The following is a 22,529-nucleotide window of genomic DNA, read 5'->3' on the forward strand; positions in this document are numbered from 1 at the left end:
TACAAAGTCACTGTCTCACTCAGAGGTGCTCATGATAATCCGATCTCTGTCATAGTCCAAGGCCAATTTACAGCTTGTTTGTTTTTATGTTAGCTACCGTTATGTTTGCTTTGCTGTTTTTTAAAGTAAACCTCAAGTGGGGAGAAAAAGTTGAGTGTGACTTACCTGGGGCTTCTTCCAGTTCCTCATAGTATCCCTCTGTGTCCTGCCGCTCAAATCTATTGTGCCGCTGTCACCCCACATGTTGTCCCTGCCACGTCCCAACATCTCCTTGATCGTAATCCCATAGCCTGAAGCATTGTATGCTTGCGCAGTTTGTAATATTTGCAACTACACGTACATAGTGTGATTGGCGGCCCACTGCCAGGGCCATGCCCACACAGTAGAGTTGCAGACTTCCCTAGGGCTGACAGCAATACAGCGGAGGGGGAGCTGGGGGGACTAATGGTGAGGGAGATGTGGCTATTTGAGTAAAGCAGCATTGACATGCACAAAAAATACTGCCTGCAGGGATCGGGTTCCCATCCCTTGGGTGACATTTTGGGGCAAAGTGCCAGGCACTACAGACGTGTTCTGTTTCTATAGAGATGGCTGGTGGCACAGCACATGATGAAGCGGCTTCCAGCAGGAGGTCAACATAGCCAAGTTGATTAGTTCCCCAATGATTGCATTGTACAAATGCTATACAGTCCACACTGGCCACCTTGGCTGAGATCACTCTAGTACGTATAAAATATTTAACCACTTAAAGGGATACTGTAGGGGGGTCGGGGGAAAATGAGCTGAACTTACCCGGGGCTTCTAATGGTCCCCCGCAGACATCCTGTGCCCGCGCAGCCACTCACCGATGCTCCGGCCCCGCCTCCGGTTCACTTCTGGAATTTCTGACTTTAAAGTCAGAAAACCACTGCGCCTGCGTTGCCGTGTCCTCGCTCCTGCTGAGGTCACCAGGCGTGTACTGCGCAGACACAGACCATACTGGGCCTGCGCTGTGCGCTCTTGATGACATCAGCGGGATCGAGGACACGGCAACGCAGACGCAGTGGTTTTCAGACTTTGAAGTCTTAAATTCCAGAAATGAACCGGAGGCGGGGCCGGTGCATCGGTGAGTGGCTGTGCGGGCACAGGATGTCTGCAGGGGACCATTAGAAGCCCCGGGTAAGTTCAGCTCATTTTCCCCCGACCCCGTACAGTATCCCTTTAAGGTTCTTGGACGTTAATTTGATATCTAATTAAGTACTACTGCGGATTCTTGGCCATTAAATTAACAGCCAAGAAAAAAGCCACCACTGCATGCTCCCACAGATTAGAGCAGGTTTTTTTTCTGAACCGAGTGCACCATGACTTTTATACTAACTGTTATGCACACAAACTTAGGGAATATCTTCTAGCATGATACCTGGTGAGGGAAGCATGCAGCAATACTCACATCTACATCTGCCTCTTCAGAGCGATGCTTATATGCTGAAGGCCGACACTCATCCTGAGTCATCTGTAAAGAACACAACAGAAGATGAGAGGTGGTAAACCTCTGGGCCAAACTAACTGGGCAATTATTCATCACTTAGAATTGATCAATTCTCTCTGCAGCATCTCCATTTCTATGCATTACAAGAGAGGTGGTTTTAATCAAGTAATGAATCTCTAAGTGACAAACTTTCCAGAGTAGCTGAGCCCTTCAGAGAACAGTGAAAAGTTGTGTGTGCTAGAATTTTACTCTCACATGTAACGGCCAATGAGGCAACTGCTTGTATCACAAACATTAGCAGAATGAAGGCAGAGCAACGGCAAAGCATGGATATGTCCTTACATGCAGGGAGGGAGATTTCTAATCATCATTCAGATGGCAAGAAAATATATTCCAAAACCTTTCCAAAAATGACCTAAATAGGTTTAATATGGAAATGACTACAGAGTGTTACAAGATGGTGCTGTGAAAGTTATCGTGTCAACATAAAAACTGTTGAGAAGATTCAGGAAAAACCTCTAGGCAGCATGTATGCACCATTTGAAGTGTGTGCAAGTGCGTGTATATTATATACTTATATACTGGTACCTGGAACTAAGACGATAGCAGCAGATCCTTCAAGTCCTGTATGTTGTGAGGTGGTATCTCCATAAATACGACATGCTTTTGCAGCATATCATACAAATGTTTAACCAAATTGAGCTTTGGGTAATTTTGAAGCCAAAGGAAATTAGACTGCACCATTTTTTCTCATTACTTTATTGTCAAATTCTGATGTCATGTATTGACTGTAGGTGTGTTTGGTGGTGTATAGGGGTCAGCATGGGCTCTCTGACTGTTTTGCGGCTATACAGTCCCTATATACATTAGCAAGTCTTGGACATCCATAACCCTGTGATAGTTCACCGGTTGTCCGTCCTTGGTCCACTTAGAAATTACTAATCACTAGACATCAGAATTTGGCCCTGTAGCTATGCAGTCCCTATATGCAACAGCGAGTCTTGGACATCTATAACTCTGTGATAGTTCACCGGTTTTCTGTCCTTGGTCCACTTGAAAATTACTAATCATTAACTTCAGAATTTGGCCTTGTAAAAGTTCAGATCATAACTGGTTTCCAAACATCACCTTCAAGAGCTGACTGTACACTATCTGCCTAATATACAGTATAACACTGCTTGACAGCTCCCATTGTAATGAGATATTAAATGTAACTCACCTCACCTGTAAATGGTTTTAAGACTCGTACACATGTGCAACTGTCCTGCTCAACTATCATCCAAAGCTGGTCTGTTGGACATGTGGCAAACAACTAGACGAGCGACTGATAACAGGCGGTTTGCCCGATCCAACTGGCAGATCAACTCACACGATCAACTCACACGACTGCTGGTCTGATATCGTGAAGTTGGCCACTTGTGTCCTTTAAACGACTTGTACTTATTTTGAATGTGGCCATATTGTCCAGTCAATTATTCTGTTTGTATGTGCATTATACAAATGAGTTGGTTGTTCAGATGATGGGTGCAGGGAAAGTACAAGTCGGGCAATTGCTTGGTCTTGCGACTGGACAGGTCTTTGAGTTAGTCGTGCACTCTGTTGGACGTGTGTACAAGCCTTAAACATTGTGGCCGATTGGCCTGTCTTTACATATCCAGAAAAGCATATATGCCACTTGTATGCAAATGTAAAGTAGTGATCGTCTACTAAAAAGTAGCATATCTACCAGTGTTAATGCACAGTTACTTTTTATGTCATGTAGCTTTTGATACTAAATTACGTTTTTTTAGTTGTTTGAGTTTAAAAGATAATAACATACACACAAAAAAATGCATTAACATTACAAAATATGTTGATTGTGAACAGAGTTTCATATTGTGGTTATCGATTTTCCTTTGCAAAACTGACTACTGTAATCTGGACTTTGTTGCCTAATTATTTTACATACTGTATTTGTCTCAAGAAATGTAACTCTGTTTTCAAAGGAATGTTTTAGCAGAAGAGAAGGAGGACATGAGAGTATGATTCTAAACATCTTAACATTATTCAAAATTTTCCTGGGCTGCACTGCACCTTCAGCTACTTAATTCGGACCTTTTTTTTTCCTAAATTACAAAAGCTATTCATAATGAAGTAAATATCTGCAAATTCTTCATAAAAAAAAGCAAATCTTTGCAGATTGAAGGACTGTCTATACAACATATGTAGCAGAATTTGGTTTAGTTTTGTGAAAATATTAATGCTGAAAACATTTTCAGGAAAAAGCAGAAACGTCCATTTCAGCCTTAAATGTACGGATTGCGTTCAATGTCAGCTGTTGTTCCAGGAGTCGAGAAGATTTTAGAATTTATGTGGACTGAAATAAATAAAGCAGCGTAATTTCACCAGACATGAACTACCAGCAGGGAGGTGATCACCAGCACATTAGGGACGTTTCATGCCGGCTCTGCCTCTTTTTTTATTCCCGGAAAGAGTTCAATATTCCGTACAGAGGCTGTACACCGAGCACAGGCACCGCAATCCATACTGCCTAATTATTACAATGTGTTACTGCTGCATGATGGGAATCCTACCTAATGTGCCCCAATTCTGTCAACGGGAAAGCAGATTCATAAGACAAATACAAATAAATGACAAATGCTGTTAATATGCATTGTAGCGAGGCCCACAGTACACACTTCAGAATATATTACACAATTATCTGCATTAATATGAAGTAATCACCAAGGCTAGGGGAAGAAGCATGAGACATTTTTTCATACAGAGAATACACACAGAGCGGCTTCCCATGCAATGTACAGGAGATAATGGGTGACTGCCACACGGCTAGTTTCTCATGCAAACCCTGGATGTGCCACAAGGTAAGGTGCTTGCATAGCCCGAGCTGTGATTGGACATCACTGTCACCAGACACAGGAACTGCAGGGAAACACAAACTGTCCAGAGCTACTGGCATCTGTCTTCTTCCTAAGATCAAACCCTTCTAGCAACTGCACATTATTCTGTGCACCAGTTAAAGGGGTTCTTCCGCGAAATAGGAAAAAAATAAAAAGTGGTTTATTTATAAACTATTAAAAATCCTCTTCAAATAGTGCGAAAAGTGTTTTTTAAAAATGAATAGTTTCATCAAAGTAACACCTAATGTAATCAGTGACGGATGACGCCAGGGAGGCTAATCCATTTGTTAGGGGTGTTTTTTTTTGTACTATAATATCACAAACATAACTGCTGCGTACCTAGTTGACAGTTCTGTAGTCCATTGCTGTCAGGAATGGCTCTTACAATTAGAATAACGGCTGTTATCTCCCGGAGCTCTGCGCAGTTATTTATTTTAGTTTCACGGAGGGAGAGAGAGGACCCCGGAGCAATGAATCAGGCAGAGGGAGATCAGCTGATCAGTGAGAACGTAGGGTGTCTATGCAGAATCCTCTAGCGAGTGATCTCTTTGTCGCTGCAAGATTTATTGGTTTGTGTTGAGTTCTCCAGGCAGCTAAAAGTTAATAAGAAAACACAAACCCATAAATCTTGCAGCGACAAAGAGATCACTCGCTTTCAGGAGATAAAGAGGATTCTGCATACACGCCGTAGTCTGGTTGCCGGGCAATGACGTCAACAAATTACGTTCTCACTGATCAGCTGATCTCCCTCTGCCTGATTCATTGCTCCGGGGTCCTCTCTCTCCCTCCCTGAAACTAAAATAAATAACTGCGCAGAGCTCCGGGAGATAACAGCCGTTATTCTAATTGTAAGAGCCATTCCTGACAGCAACGGACTACAGAACTGTCAACTAGGTACGCAGCAGTTATGTTTGTGATATTATAGTACAAAAAAAAAACCCCTAACAAATGGATTAGCCTCCCTGGCCGACATCTGTCACTGATTACATTACGTGTTACTTTGATGAAACTATTCATTTTTTAAAAACACTTTTCGCACTATTTGAAGAGGATTTTTAATAGTTTATAAATAAACCACTTTTTATTTTTTTTCTATTTCGCGGAAGAACCCCTTTAAGCTGTGTCTGGAAACTGATGCTATTTTTCACTTGACAAGTATCGGCGTGATGCAACTAACAGATGATCTATGAGGCAGACAATGCCAGAAAGGTATAAAGGAAAGGAATATAATGACCTATGGAGATGTCAGAGACCTAAACCATTCCAAGGCAAAATTATCATTTTACTTTGAGATCCCATCTTCTACAAGATGCTGGAAACTGACATCTGGCTGATATCAACCCAAGTTTTGCCTAGCCCATAAAGCTTGTTTTGTCAAGACAATGATGAAAAACCTGTCAGTGATGACAGCATATCTAAACTGACCTTTTTACTTACAACCCATCTGTGATTAGTGCTATGAAGCTGGCAAGGTTCACCTCCTAAAAATGCTGGTTTCCAGGCTGTGACCAATATTGTCTAGTTAGAACACATTCTAAATCCCTCGCTTGAAACAAGTATGGAGCTGTAGAGGCTATGCTTTCCTTTTGATTCTCCTCACTTACATACTTGTTTTAAGGTAGAGACTAAGAAAACCACAGGAAAGGCGAAACTCAGTAAGGTCAAAGATGGCAACTTCTATGTTCAACAAAATGGTTCAACGAATTGCAGGACGGTTAGAGCAAAGTTTTTACTAGAAGCCTTTAAGTAATTTAGTTGGGCTATCAGAAACATCTAATCCCAAGTACACACTGAATATAGACCTTATGATTTCTTCAATCTGGTGCTTTTTTGTCTCATCCTATGGTCTATTCATTGAAAACTGCTTTTAATCTTCCTTTGATTAGGAAAACTAAACATCTGTGAAACAAATCTCCCTTGAGGCAGGTGCACACCAAGAGCTCTTCTGAGCGCTTTTAAAATCGCCAGCGCTTTGAAAAGCATTTGGCTAATGTATTTGAATGGGATGGAGCACACCAGAGTGATGAGGTTTTTCCCCGAACACAAACGTGGGTCCTGCAGCATTTTTGCTGACTTCTGAGGCGATTCAGCCTCAATGTTAAGTATTGGAAAGTGGAAAATTGCTCTGAAAAGCCGTAGATCAGAGCGATTTTCAAAGCGTCTTGTTACAGAAGCTGTTCAGTTACAGCTCTACTGTAACAAAATATAAAAAAAAGCTACTCCAAAACGCTCCAAAAATCGCTAGGCATGTTTAGAAAATTGTTCTGCACATGCCTAGAATCGCTCTGAAAAATCAGTGCGTTTTGGTGTGCACTGGGCCTAAGTGAACACCTGACATTTCAAGTGCCAAATGCTGTTGTCTGCAGATGAACTGCACAGCCTCTGCAAATGGGGGTGTGAAATTCACTATCCAGTTTATGCCATCATGGCTTCTGGAAAGCGTGTTTTAAATCAATTGCCATTCCTGAAAAATCAGAGATGGCTGCAGGTTAAAAAGTGACTGCAAATTAGATTCTAATGTAGCAGTACTAATAGAGAACGAGTCACATTTTTATGCTCACCAGATGCCCACATTTGGGGCACACAACCAACAAACAGGCACAGACTTCAAAGGTATATAAGGTCAATAAATTGCCAATACAGCAACCATTGTTGTCATGGACAAATCATAATTTACCGACAATGAAAAAGGCACCTTACTGAGTCACTTCTGTATGTACAGCCAAAGGTGGTTATTCTGGATATTAGCAGGTGATCATAATAATGTGACGAGATATGAATATATTAATGAGAGGTTAGGCTTTCATTACAGCATTCTTATTGAGCTGCACACAGCAGTAAGAAGCTGAAAGTCATGGAAGCTGTCACCTACATTCAGTGTAGAGAAGAGATGGGAGGTCACTTTGTGCTCAGGAAAAGATCTTCACTATAAGAAATAGCAGTAGGGTATTGTACCGTGTTAGCCAATTTTGGCTAACACTATAAGAAAAGTGCTGGTCAACATCTTTTGGTATTTGCACTAAAAGTAATAAGTTATAAACTCTGCTGCATTTTGTTCTATATTATCAACAGATCTATACAAACCTTTCAGAAACCAAATGTTCTCCGACTCGCTCAGTGTTCCTGCCATCTACACTAAGGGCTCTTTTTCCACCAATGCAAACGTTTGTGATTTTTCATCAATTTCGATTATCTTTAAACATTGAAGCACAATCACACTTAAAAATAGCTCCAAAAAGCGATTGCGCTTCACAAAAAAAAATTGAAAATGGAAAATACTTTCCTTGATTCTGATTTTAAAGTAGCAACCTAAGCGATTTATAAATCGCTAGCGTTTTGCGATGTGAATTAAATTGCACTGATGGATTCTTGAATATCGCATGACCAAGTTACAATAGTTTCTGTGTAGCTTTAGCACCCTGACTAGAAGAAGATTTAAAAGCCATTGTTGAAATTCACAAATTGACCTTCTTACCAGTATACCGCTTGCGAGGCCAAATCCCTAGCATGACTGTTTATCAACATTTGGCAACAGGGGAGCATAACCTACAGAGCACTGTGAAAGCAGGACACAGACAGAAGCCATACCAACACCAAAAGCAGCCACCTGTGCTTTCAAACATGGACTGCAGCCAAACTGATGGACAGTTCTTTAAAAGACCAAACACAGTGAAGACTGGCAATGACATCACCAGATGGGGAAGTTGATGGGGAGTTGGGTAATGTGATCAAAGTGTGTATTGAGGGGGGGGGGGGGTTGAAAGAAACAGGCATATGAGAAGCCATGGAGGAAAAGTCTATTTATGGGTGCTTGAAAGTGGAGCGTCATTATTGAAGGGTAGCTGGTAAATAACATTGCCCAGAAAAAGGTATGTATAGGAGGTCTGTAGTGAGGAAAAGTGCAATGCAAGAATGTCTATGTCCTCGCCTCCACATAACTCGTATGCTGGGAATACATCATGAGTTTTTTTGGCAGATAGATGGCCATCTAATTTCCAAAAGGTCCGATCTGATTTTGATAATTTTTCTGACCAATTTTCTCATAGAAGTCAATGGAAATTGATCAGAAAAATCATCGGAAAATCGACTGGAAAGAAAATCTGCCAAAAAAAACTTGTGTATTCCCAGCTTTATGTCAGTAGTAGGTAAGCAGATCATGTGACTAATAACTTTAACACATGCTACAACAAAAGGTGGCGAGTTCAGTATGTATCATGAATAAAAAGGGAATTTAGGATAAGATGTCACTGAGGAAATCTGGACTCAGCATCCAGGGTGGCAGAATTACCATTTGTCACCATTAAGAAGGTAACTTCAGAATATGACTACATCAGAGAGAAGTCAGTATGTGTTGTCGCCATGGAGAGTGAAAGCCATGGCATGATGTCACCAGTAAGTGAGTCAGTCAGTCAAGGTAGGAGGAGATAGTGTTACCAGTCTAGGAGTGGGTTTAATTCATGATGTTAGAGGATCGCAGGTTCAGCAAATGATGATGATAGGAAGGGAGACAGTTGAGAACACTGGAAGGGGAGAGGGAGGTGGGAGTAGGTAAATTATGTCACCAGGGTAGTGGGTTAAGCATGTGGTGTCATTGTGGGTTTAACAAATGATGTCACTAAGAGCATAAGATGTCACCAGGGGGGTGGATTCAGCACATGATATCACTAGGCAGGTGGACTAAGCATATGATGTCAACCAGGGAGGGGTCACACATGATAATATATAGTCCACGGGCTTACTTGCTGGTACAGTTGTGGTCTAAGCGCAGAGTTCTCAATCATGGTGTGAACCATGCTGATTAACGGGTCATTGTCTTTCATCTATGTCAGAGGCGGAGGAGGAGCAAAGTTTAGAGCAGAGCCAGATATCAGAGAGGACATTGTAACACATTCCCCACCCCAACACAAAGGAAACATTCTGTGCTTCCCACTGTCTTCTCTACAATCATCAACTGTGTCCAACTTCAAATATCACCTTTGCATCTATCTACATACAGTAGAGCAACATAACAATCTGTTGTAAACCCCACATCCAGTCACTAGGGGGCAACATCTGACAGAGAAGCAGTGGCAGCCATAGGAGAGCCTAAAGGTGCGTACACACATCGGATTTGCGTAAACTACCGGTCGTTTGGACATCCAAACGATGGGTCGTTTGCGCAAATCCAACGTGTGTATGTACCTTAAAGAGAAACTCCAACCAAGAATTGAACTTTTTCCCAATCAGTAGCTGATACCCCATTTTACATGAGAAAGACAATGATTTTCACAAACAGACCATCAGGGGGCGCTGTGTGACTGATTTTGTGCTGAAACCCCTCCCACAAGAGGCTCTGAATACCGCGGTACTGCTGGCAAACTGCCACAATGTAACAATGTTCAGAGACAGGAAATAGCTGTTATTAGCTGTCTGTAACAGACAGAGCAGCTAGAAACAGCTAAATAACCTGCCCACAGTAACAATGTCACCATGTAATACATGTCAGAATGTGAATCTGGGAGAGGAAAGATTTTACAATGAGTAAACACTGACTAAATCATTTATACATAATTATGGTAAAAAATGAAGCACTTTTTTTACTACATTATTTTCACTGGAGTTCCTCTTTAAGTATGAATAGGACCCATCTCAGTATCTCCTCCACACACAGTGCAGCACTGGAACCCTTTTGCAGATCAGGAACTCTACTTTTTTTGTTCCGACAAATCTACAAAAGAGTGGGATGGTGTAAAACAGACTGACACACTAAAGAGCAATAATGATGAAATCTATATTTCCAAAATATTCTAACCCACTAAGACCGTTTAACAAATCATAATCATTCAAGAGAAAGAAAGCCGGTGAGAAATATAAAGTATATCCGGTATTTTATTAATGGACTTATTTTATTAATGGACAGTGTCATAAAAATAAAAAGCTCCCCAAAACCTGACAGTCAACAGAAATCTCACAAGCTATGCTCACAATTATAATGTAACACTATGGGTCACGATGGGCGTAACTAGAAATCACTGGGCCCCTCTACAAAACTTTGGATGGGGCCCCCCCTCGCTTTCTACACAGGTAAACTTAGAAACAATGTTATTCAATTGGCTAGTGCATACTTGAATGTGTTTTCCCCATGTAGATAAAAACAACAGTGCACTGCACGCATTTTCTCTATCAATTACATTAGCTTCTGTGATAAAACATGCATGTTTTCACACATACAGATACACATGGTGTGCAGGAAACATACAGAAAACTGACAGACGAGTGTGCTCCCAGCCCTTAGCTTATTACACTCACTCTGTCCATCACTGATGGAGCAGAACTGGCTCTACAGACTCAAGTATCACTACAGTGCACAGCGCTTAGGGAGGGGTAAAAAAGGCTGGTGGTAGAGCAATTCTGTACACAGGAGCCTGCTGCACAAATCTTTGTCTACAAAACTTTGTATGATTCCTTATCAATGGCTAAGCAGATGCAGTCATTAAAACAATTGTGCAGAGAGCAGAACATTTTTTCTCTATGTGCCCTTATTTGTAAGTCTCTCAGGACAGGGAAAAGAAACTTCTCCCCCCACGGGGCCCCCTGCGGCTTCTGGTCCCCCCCCCCCTGCAGCTGCATCCCTTGCAGGATCTATTGTGACGCCCCTGGTCAAGAGTGTAATCAAACAAGGGAGCCCGCAATAGTTATAATTGGCGTAAATATCAGAAACAAATCAGAAAAATTTAGTGTTTAAACAAACCTGATACAGAAAATCTAAAAAAAACTAGTCAATCAGCTGACCAATTAAAAGTGACCTGTGCTGTAAGTTGATGTGTGTCTGTGAATACATTAAATAGAACAGTACTGGTGCAGATAAAGGTACAATACAGTACATATACAATACAGGAGATTTTAAATGTTTTTATTTTTATGTCACAGGATAAGTCCATGGACAAAATACTGGATATATATTTTTCACTAATTATTGGCATGTGACTATTTATTGTTGTGGACCCACAGAGGCTTTCTTTCTGTTGTATGTTTTAGATGGGGTAGAAGTCACTGAGATGCAAAGAATTCCAGTTTGCATGAAAATATCATACAAATTATATGCAGCCAATCAAATGCACATCCTGCTAATTTTGAATAGCCCTATTCCAAGCTGCATACAATTTGCATTGCATCTGCATACAAGCCGCAATTTGTTTCTCATTAACTACTGCGAGTGTGGGGGATGTTTTGGAGGCTTGTTGGATGCAGTCTTCAAAGGGAAGTTTGTCCCAGGGAAAAAAGATAAACCTTCCTTCCCAACATAACAACCCCCCCCCCCAAAAGCCTGGAACATACAGATATACAACCACTGCTGGAGGATATAGAGATACGCAGGAAGCCAAACAGAGAATGCTTCAGGATAAAATAATAAACGTATAATTTAGGTGGTAAAGAAGTTCCTCACCCTCACACCTCTCGCATGTTATGTCTGCCCTGCCCTTCGGCTCAATCCCAGATTCTCAGACGGAGTATATTGTCTGACACAGGTTACATCTCACATATTGTCGCATTCCAGAAAAGATATTACTAAAGGCTGCTAAACCCGGCATTAGGAAGACTAATTTGCTATTCTGCAGACACATCTGTATCTCAGAGGAGAATTGAGAATTCTGCTCAGGCAACAGACGCGGTTCAGCTATGGGTCACAGTATGCAATATTAACTCCAGCAAATGTAAAGAAAAAACTTCCAAATCCCACCTGGTGATCCACATAGATGAGGTTCCTTTGAAGATGATGTGAGAGAATCTCGTTCTATTGGCCGCATTAAAGAATAAAGAGAGGACAGAGAACGTGTCAGACTCTGCAACTCTTGCTGCCAGCAACATCTCTCCCAACCAACACGGATCATCACAGGCAGCCTGCAGCACTGATATCACCAATCATCACAGGCAGCCTGCAGCACTGATATCACCAATCATCACAGGCAGCCTGCAGCACTGATATCACCGATCCTCACAGGCAGCCTACAGCACTGATATTACCAATCATCACAGGCAGCCTGCAGCACTGATATCACCGATCCTCACAGGCAGCCTGCAGCACTGATATCACAGGCAGCCTGCAGCACTGATATCACCGATCATCACAGGCAGCCTGCAGCACTGATATCACAGGCAGCCTGCAGCACTGATATCACCAATCCTCACAGGTAGTCTGCAGCACTGATATCACCAATCCTCACAGGCAGCCTACAGCACAGATATCACCAATCCTCACAGGCAGTCTGCAGCACTGATATCACCAATCATCACAGCCTACCCTGATCATCACAGCCAGCCTGCAGCACGGATATCACAGCCAGCCTGCAGCACTGATATCACCCATAATCCCAGGCAGCTTGCAACACTGATATTACCCATTATTACAGCCAGCAGCACTAACATCATCCATCACAGCCAGCAGCACTGATATCACCCATCATAACAGCCAGCAGCACGGATATCCCCAATCATCACAGGCAGCTTTCAGCACTGATATCACCAATCATCACAGGCAGTCTGCAGCATTGATAACACATCCTTATGCTGGGAATGCACGGTTCATTTTTTAGGTGATTAGATGGTTCGATAATTTCCGAGATGTCCGATCTCCCTTTCGATTCTTTCGCCGCTCGATTTCTGATAAAAGTGAATGGAAAAAGATGAGAAAAACGAGCGGAAGATAAGAGAATCGACTGCAGAATCGAGCGGCAAAAACGATCGAGAGGAGAAATGCATGGCAGAAATGAACCGTGTATTCCCTGTATTACAGGCAGCCTGCAACTGCAATACTGTAGTATCACTGATCTATGCTATCCCTTCAATACAGACATATCCTGATGTCACTAGAGATGATCAACAAAATGCAGATTTTTCCTGGAAAATGGTTTGCTTCTGTGAACTGGGCTAATTCAACTCTCCCAGAATTGTATTTGATTGGCCTGCATACAATTTACATATTCCATACAAGTTAGGAAAATTAGCATTTCATTGACCATCTCTAATCATCAGTCCTCACTGTCACACTGCAACATGGAAATCAGATTATCACACCCAGGTGGCAACTACAGCAGCCTTGATACACCCCTTCCTAGTATTCTGGCATTATATTACAGCTACATCTTCACTTTTACAGTCTCCCTATCAACACCAGACCTGTAACAAAACCATAGCCAGACACACCTTCTACAGGTTCTGTTCCCCCCCCCCCCTTCCCATGCAGAGCAGGGCCATACCTGTCGCAATCACATCTCAATCGCTTGATATCAGCCAGGACTTCAATTTCGCATCTCACCATCACAGCCAGGCCCACACTCTCCACTTTACCATCACAGCCAGGCACTTCATCACAGCAAAGCGCGCTCTCTCCATTTCACCATCTCAGCCAGGCCCACACTCTCCCCTTTATCACCACACCCAGGCACTCACTCTCCACTTCACCATCACACCCAGGTCCCATTCTCTACTTCACCATCACACCCAGGTCCCCTTCACCATCACAGCAGGGCACTTCACCATCACAGCAAGGCCCACACTCTCCACTTCACCACCACACCCAGATACTCACTCTCCACTTCACCACCACACCCAGGTCCCCATTCTCTACTTCACCATCACAGCAAAGAGCACTCTCTCCACTTCACCATCACAGCCAGGCCCACACACTCCACTTCACCACCACAGCCAGGCACTCACTCTCCACTTCACCCACCACACCCAGGCACTCACTCTCCACTTCACCCACCACACCCAGGCACTCACTCTCCACTTCACCCACCACACCCAGGTCCCCATTCTCTACTTCATCACAGCAAAGAGCACTCTCTCCCCTTCACCATCTCAGCCAGGCCCACACTCTCCACTTCACCACCACAGCCAGGCACTCACTCTCCACCACCACACCCAGGCACTTCACCAATACAGCCTGGTTCACGCTCTCTATTTTATTTCTATACCCAGTACCCTTCTCTCCAATTCACCATCACATCCATGCCCACATTCTTCACTTTACCATCATAGCCAGGATCACACTCTCCTCTTCCCCATCACAGCCAGGATCGCACTCTCCACTTCCCCATCACAGCCAGGATCGCACTCTCCACTTCACCATCACAGCCAGGATCGCACTTTCCATTACATCATCACAGTCAGGCCCTTCATCTCCCTATCATAGGGAGGAAAGCACTCTTATATTCTTTATTTGTGACATAAATGCAATCTGTATACAAAGTATGACATTAGGTAGACACCCCCCACACCCAATAAGAAATGATGACAGAGAAGCACACTTTCTACTGTCTCTGTGAATCCGCCACCATAAGTGCCCACAAGACTTATGCAAAGTGATGGAACATGCATGATTGAGGGTAAGGGAAGGTACACACGCCCAACCACTACAGGAATAGTCCACGTCACAAGATTGTCAAAGCACACGTATGATGCAGGTGGGCGATACATGCAGCTGACCTTTGGGCTACACGACTGCTTTAGATGCAGAAGTTGTGTAAGTGTGTGTTCCCGGATGCTGCTCAGCTCAGCTTGCTGCCTCCGTAGCTTGATGAGTAAGAGCGTCAGCTCCTCTGGCTAGAGAGCAGGCGGGAGAAGATATGACATCAGCTCATTAAGTCATTCTGGTCACATACATTATTTTCTATAAAGGCTGGCATCTGAAGGTCACATGCTATACAGGCTATACAGGTCAACCTCTGCCTGTTTCTAAAGGTCTGTGAATCAGACAGGCCAGTCCCTGAGTTGCACATCAGACAGACTGGACTGTGTGGGTCACAAATCAGCGCTGAGCACTGCATTGTGGGATACAGGGTAGCTATGCGTCACAAGCAGGAAGTGTCTGGCTGATAAGCAAACCTGATGGTGCTCTTGGGCAAAGGAAGAATTACGGATAGCAGTAGCAAGTCAGCCTTGCACCTTGGGGCAAAATATTTTCTGTCCAGCGTTGTAATGTGAACCAATAGGATTATTTGGTAACTGAATCCCTGAAAGAGATATAAGATGGTGCACTCAACAAATCTTCCATATGAGGGCTTATGTGATAATATTTCTCTACCTGTAATGCTATTTTCCCAAGTCCAGCCATTCCAGTCAAAAAGCCAGCAGACAATTTCAAAGTGAAACTCTCACTGTACACAAACTGGCCTGAGGGAATGACAGAACTCAGTAAGCAAATGTTCAGAATGCTCGAAGTCACAGATAATACTATTGGCATGAAAGTTAAGCACCAGTACAATTTGGATGGTTCCCACCTGGTCACTTTGCATTGCAGGATAAGTGGGAAAGATGCTGTCTGAGCTCCAAATAGCACCAAGTGGAGACCAGCATTATATATTCAGCTAGACCCACAGAGAGAAAAAAAGAGAAGTAGAACAAAAACGCAAGTTGGCACTGATTGGTGCTTTGGCAGATCGCTTGTATCACTTTTTGGTGACTGATTAGTTAACAAGAATTTACAATAACAAAATTAAACCAGCTGTGTAATAGTGTTTTTTTTAGACAGAACAAAATAAAGTCAGTCCATCAAAATCTAGAAGTCTGTAAAGCCTATGTTCACCGTGGCACGTTGTGGAATGTTGCGGTGGACAATATAATCCCATTGCTAACGCAATGCAATTATACTGTCATTGTACGATCACATTGTTGCCTTAACAATGCGATGCGACAGAATCCGTTGGAGTAATGCGAGGCAAGCAGCGTTGCACTGCACAACATGGGTGATACCAGCTGCAGTGATGCATACTACCTATGCACTTTACGTGTTGTACCACACGCATAACATACAACGTAACTTTACCCTCCGCTGTGACCTGGTTTTTACAGGCTACATACTGCAATGTGTCACTGTGGATGTAGCCTAATGCCTCTATTCCACGGACTGTTGAACTGTGTGCTCAGCAAGCAGTTGCCAGGCTGCAGTGAGCAGTTATCAGGCAGCAGCCAGCAGAAAGGCTAGGCTTCCATTGCTGCGATTCTGGGCCGATTCCCCGCCCACAAATTTGGATGGATTTTAGCAGCCTATAGAAGTCTATGTAAGGCATCCGTATTCGTGGCCGAGGAAAAATCTGAGGCCCTGCAGCACAATTCTGCGCGTGACTGTCCGAATCCCATAGCCGCGCATAGTGCAGCTAAAGGAATTCGGCTGCGAGAGGCGAGCAGCTGTGCCGGCATCGCGTCTCACAAGACGCATGCCGTGCACAAGTGGAAAAGAGCCCTTACCAGGCAGCAGCAAGCAGTTGTGAGAGTTTGAAAGGCATCTCACTGCCCATCAACAGTCTGTGGAAAAGAGTCCTAAGACTACTGCAGTGCCTTCCAGTGTGATGCAAAAAGTCTCTAGATGGTGCTACTATGATCATCTGATAGGATGAAAAGGAAATCTTTGTATATATTTAAAATGGCCTTGCTCTGTACTGTGTGTTGTATTCCTGACTCTTCCAGATACGCTGAAAATTACACAGAGGAATACTCATACTGCATCTCTCAACTCACAAATAATCACTGCAGAACTTTACAAAGAGATGATTCCTGGTTATCTCTGCAGGGGGACCTTGCTTTGTAAGCTGAGCATTAGAGGTTCTATAGAGGAGAAGCCTGCGGAAGGTTGTACACTGTACACAGGATAAATGCTGCTATTACAGATAAATACACCACTCACCGTTTTGCCTTGAAGACCCTGCGGTGAAATAGGCTGAAGGGCCAATCCCGCTGGCACTGACCTTCTATCAGGAACAAGACCCAGCTACAGAAAGTCAACAATTCCATGTCAGATTATCTTGCAACTTCACTCAGAATACATCCAGCCATAACATAGAATACTTTGCACACATATCACCAGGTTACACTCATTGCTCTGCACACAAAATAACCAGCTGACACAGAGTGCTCTACATATAGCATAACCATCATCTGGTGGAAAGAGAGCTCGGCACAACACATAACCAGCTGGAACATGCATTTTGGTACAACATAACCAGCAGGCACACAGAGTGCTCAACACATACCATAACTAAACACAGAGCACACTCTAATGAACATAAACAGCTGACTGATTGCTATGCACATAACACAAACAACTGACACTAATAAGAGTGCTCAGTACATAGCATACATAGAGCGCAGACACGCAGAGTGCTCTACACACAACACAACCAGCTGACACACAGAACAATAGCAGCTAATACATGGTGCTCTGCACACAACAACCATCTGGCACACAGAGTTCTTTTGCCTAACAATCTGCTGACACACAGAGTGGTCTACACACAACATAACCTGCTGACAAGCGCAAAATGCTCTGTGCACAAAATAATCTCCTGACACAGAGTGCTTGGCACACAAAATAAGCTGAAACTTGTAGAAAGCTCTGTGCGAAACACAACTAGCTGATACACAGTGTACTGCTTTAACTCAATGCAACCAGCTGTCCCACAGAGTGTTCTGCACAAAAAATACCTAGCTAACATCATATGGACTGACAGTGCTTTAGTCAAGGTGTAACTGGCATATGCAGTTCTGCAGGGAGGGGCTTCCAGACAATTAAGCACATAGAAACAACTTACCTGTCACAATATAACCAGGCAACACACATAGAAAGTACTATCCACACAGCACAACCAGGTAACATGGAATGCTCTGTGGATAGCATAACCAGCTGACCCACGAGACAGTCTTTGTGTACAACACAACCAACTGACTAACCGTGAGCAGTGACACTGTACACAACATAACTAGTAGTAGTGGACACACAAAAAGAGTTCTGCACACAATATGGCCAGCAGACCCACAGCACTCTGAACACAACACCATTGGTTGACACATAGGACATCCAAGTAACAGTTAGCTAATACACACAGAGGGCACTGCCTGCATAACAAATCCCAGTAAAACAGAGCACTCAATAAACAAGACCATCAGCTGAAACAAACAGACTCTGTGCACAACACAAGCAGCTGACACACTGTGTGAGTTCTGCACAAAGCACAGCCAACTATACACTCAAGGCACACTGCTTATAACACTAGTGGAAACACAAAGTGAATGCTCTGTATATGTCACTGCAAATATCAATTATGTAACACTGAGGCAAGTGCTGTTATTACTTCACAATTTTGAGATCACTACTCAAACACAACTTAAGGTGATACTCTGTTGATTGTCACTCTTTCACATGAAATAACGCATTAACAGCAGATAATATTCAGATCACCTTGCAGGTCTGAGGCTTGGGTCTGCGCTCAATTGTTAGGTCACCCCTTTGGACTGGTGAGGATACCTCTGATCTGTAGGCCCGATGTGGAGAATAAGTGTGATAGCCAGAGATGGAGCCATGGGATGGTGACAGAGGTATGGAGTGCAGTGTCTGATCAGAGATGTGCACCATTGTTTTTGGGCTGGTCAGAGAAGAGTGTCGCCGCAGAGTCGTTTGCTTATTGTAAAATTGTCTCTGCTGCCACTCGTAAAGCTGCCACATTGTATCATCACGGATCGACCGTCTCTTCTCCTCTGCTGTTGCACTCATAGGTACCATCGTTCTGTCATATCCCATTCCTGCTGTGCTACACACACTGTCTGGCCGTGTCTTCAGATTGCGTGGAAGTGTCTTGTAGCCTTCTGGATATCGCGGCACTACCGGAGCCCGATAACTCGGCATGTTCCTGGGTAGGGTCTGATAGGACATGACTCTACAGAATGAGAGCATTGATTTTTGCATGAATACAGAATAATTATCCAAAAGGAAAAAAAAGCAACACATATAAAGTTAGGCTTATGCAAAATTGTGTTATACATTGGAATGTAATCTGTGTATAAAGCTGGAAAGAGGTTACCATTCAATGGTATCATTAACTCTTTCACTTTCAGGAAACCATGCAAAAAGAGCTGTTTAGTATAAGAGCTTTGAGATTTCTGAAACACCAAAATAGAAGGAGTAGCAATGGAGGGCTGAGCAAAGTAGGAGAAAGAGGTGGACACAAATGCAGAAGCAGCAGCCAAGGAAGCATCCCACAATAAAGGATAGAAGGAGAAGGAGAGGTGAAGGAGCATTGGCACAGGAAAAGCAGCAACAGAGGGCTAAGAATTGAAGAAAGAGAAGGACAGAGATTCAGCAGCAAAGGAAGTAGGATAGGTATAAAGGCAGAAAGCGATGAGAAAAAGTAACATAAGAGAATCAGCAATAGAGTCCTGAGGAGGGAGAAGAAAAGGGGACATAGGCGGCAGAAGAGGAAGGAGAAGAGTACAAGTGACAGAGAGAAGAGCAATACAAACACAGGGAAAGGAACAGAAGAAGGCTGATAATGGGTGCTGACAGAAGAGGCTAGAACAGGATAGAAAAGGCAGGAGTAAATGAAGGCACAGAACACATGGAACAAGTGGAGAAGATGAGGAGGACAGTCATAGGAGGCAAGCTAATAAAAGATGAAAAAGGAGCAGGAAAGCAGCAGCAGTGCACCAGGAATAAGACAGATGAAGAGCACCAAGAACATGCTGAGTTTAGGAAGGAAAAGAGGACAAGGGACACACAAGGGATGGAGGGGACGCAGAAAAAGCAGCAATGGGGTACTGAGCACAGAGGAGGAATAAGGAGGACAGAGAGGAAGCAGCAGAGAACAAAGCAAAGCACTATGGGTGGAAGGGAAGAGAGGAACACTAACAAAAGAGCAATGGAGAACTGAGGATTGAGTGATGCCGAACAGTGTATATGGGATAGGGTGGACAAAAAGATGAGGTGCACTTATATAAAAACAGCAGCAACAAAAGGCTAAGAATAGAGGACAAATAGGCAACAGAGGAAGTAAAGCAAAAAGGGAAGCAGGGGATAAATGAGGAGCACTGGAGGATGAGGCCAGTAAGGCAGCAGAAGTGATTACAGGGTAAGGGACTGATGACTAAAGGAGCAGGCAATTGGCAAATGTAAGAATTAAAGGCCAGCTAGCAGTCTTGGCTGGACAAGGCTCTCCAAGTTGTTTCTGCAACACATAGCAGCTGTTCTGCATCCGTCTGGTCTCATTGGCAAAAAAAAAACAAAAAACTAAAAACAATTTGTTGACATCTGCCATCATAAAACGTGGAAGCTTTTGTAATGTAAAATTGCATTCAAACCCCCACCCTTTTCCGATAAAATAATTTTCAATAAAATAAGTCCAATTTGAACTGTATACCTGGCCACATTACACCAATTGTGTTCTGTACTGTATGCTTCAGACAGTTTCTGCAGCGAGAACATTTTGTGAGCAGGCAACATGTATATTGTATGTGCAGGCAATGTAACTTTCTATGGTGTATCTTATGCACAGGCTGTGTGACTGTCTGCACAGAGTGTGCAGTGTATGTGCAGGCAACATGATTCTTTGCACAGAGTGTGCACGGTTTGTGCAGGCAAAATGACTGTGCAGAGTAAGGGGTCGTTTCCACTATTGCGGTGCGGAATCGCCTGGATTCCACCGCTGATGAAATAGTATGCGGATGTGATTCCCCATGCGGTTTTTGCCGCGAATTCGCATGCGATTTTAACCATGTCACTGCCTGTGTGAATTTACATTGGTACCTATGCGAATTCGCATGCGAATTTGCGGCAAAAACGCATGGGGAAACCGCATGCGATTTCCCTATTAAATACATTGCATGCGATTCGCATGCATTCCACTCGCAGGCGAATTCTGCAGCTCTTTTGTGCGTTTTTTCACCGCTGAAAAAACGCACCTCAACAACGCTACAGTGGAAACAGTCCCATCGACTTGCATTACATGTGCGAATCCGCATGCGTTGGATGCATGCGGATTCGCGACAGTGGAAACGAGCCCTCAGTATTGTTTGTGAAGGCAGAATTACTCTGTACGTAGAGAAAACATTGTATGTGCAGGCAGAATCACTCTACGCAGAGCAAGTATTGTATGTGTGCACCATGTATGTGCAGGCAGCATGACACCCTGTGCAGTGTGTGCAGTGTATGTCCAGGCAGCACCACTCCCTGCACAGAGTGTGCACTGTACGGACAGGCAAATGTGCATTTTATGTGCAGGCAGAATGAGTCTCTGCAAAGAGTGGGCAGGCAGCATGACTCTCTGTGCAGTGAAAACTGTGTGTACAGGCAGGATGACTCCCTCTGCATTGAGTGCATTGTATGTGCAATCAGCATGACTCCCTGCGCAGTGTGTGCATTGTATAAGCAGGCAGCACGACTCCCTGTGCAGTGTGTGTCATTCTGCCTGCGTATACAGAGCGCATGCGCAGGCAGCATGACTCCCTGTGCAGTGTGTGCATTGTGTATGCAGACTTCATGACTTCCTAATTGTGCTATGGGTTTCTCGCAGTCTAGTCAATGCAAAGCTTCCCTAACAAAAGTTCTTTCACTTTGGAGAGGACATGACAGTAAGGGCTGGTGCACACCGAGCGGCTTTTTGGGCGTTTTCAGATCCGCTTGCGGCTGCGGATCTGCTTGGTCAATGTATCTCAATGGGGTGGTGCACACCAGAGCGGCAGGCGTTTTGCAGAAACGAAAAATGCCTGGGTGAGGCATTTTTTGGATTTCGGATGCGTTTCTGCCTCAATGTTAAGTATAGGAAAAACGCAAACCGCTCTGAAAAACGGCACTTTAGAGCGGTTTTGCAGGCGTTTTTGTTACAGAAGCTGTTCAGTAACAGCTTTACTGTAACAATATATGAAATCTACTATACTGAAAACCGCAGCAGCAATCCGCAAAACGCTAGCAAAACGCCTCATAAAAATAAAAAAGCGTTTAAAAATCTGCTAGCATTTTGCGGATCTGCTAGCGGGTTTTGGTGTGCACCAGCCCTAAGAGATTTATGTTAGAAGGATTTTTACTATATGGTTAAGCCTTCCCTGCAGTATACAGAATTGCTGCGTGCACAGCTGTAAACTCATTAATTTCCCCTGGGGCTCATTAGGCTGCTCTATATAACTACGCTTTGGTTACAGAAGACATAGCTGATGCTCTGCAAATAAAATCCCTTTTCCCATTTCTTGAACATGATGGGCAGTGTGATTGGTACTCCATTTTTTTCCCCACTCCAGCCATACCCCCCCCCCCCCCCCTTGCAGGGCAAAAGTGTAATGACACACATGGAGTTTACCTGAATTTGATGTTAAGTGAATATAAGAGTCTCTACAGCAGAGCAATTATATGCATACTGCAGACA

At 43.6% G+C, this 22,529-nt stretch overlaps 1 protein-coding gene across 9 annotated transcripts in view; it reads right to left on the minus strand.

Annotated features, from left to right (window-relative positions):
* The window catches only part of LOC137564051 (pleckstrin homology domain-containing family A member 5-like), a 272,573-nt gene that overhangs the window by 51,764 nt on the left and 198,280 nt on the right, over positions 1–22,529 (minus strand). For 4 of the 9 annotated variants that reach the window (XM_068277364.1, XM_068277354.1, XM_068277361.1 and 1 more), the window contains 6 exons: positions 18,581–19,055; positions 17,030–17,113; positions 14,833–14,949; positions 12,086–12,139; positions 9,105–9,185; positions 1,430–1,492 (listed from right to left, as the gene is read on the minus strand). In XM_068277364.1, the coding sequence (XP_068133465.1) occupies positions 1,430–1,492; positions 9,105–9,185; positions 12,086–12,139; positions 14,833–14,949; positions 17,030–17,113; positions 18,581–19,055 (874 nt within the window). The remainder of the gene's footprint in view (positions 1–1,429; positions 1,493–9,104; positions 9,186–12,085; positions 12,140–14,832; positions 14,950–17,029; positions 17,114–18,580; positions 19,056–22,529) is intronic. The other 5 variants (XM_068277357.1, XM_068277355.1, XM_068277358.1 and 2 more) reach the window with 5 other exon arrangements.

This window comes from Hyperolius riggenbachi, chromosome 3 (assembly GCF_040937935.1).
Source record: "Hyperolius riggenbachi isolate aHypRig1 chromosome 3, aHypRig1.pri, whole genome shotgun sequence".
NCBI lineage: Eukaryota > Metazoa > Chordata > Amphibia > Anura > Hyperoliidae > Hyperolius > Hyperolius riggenbachi.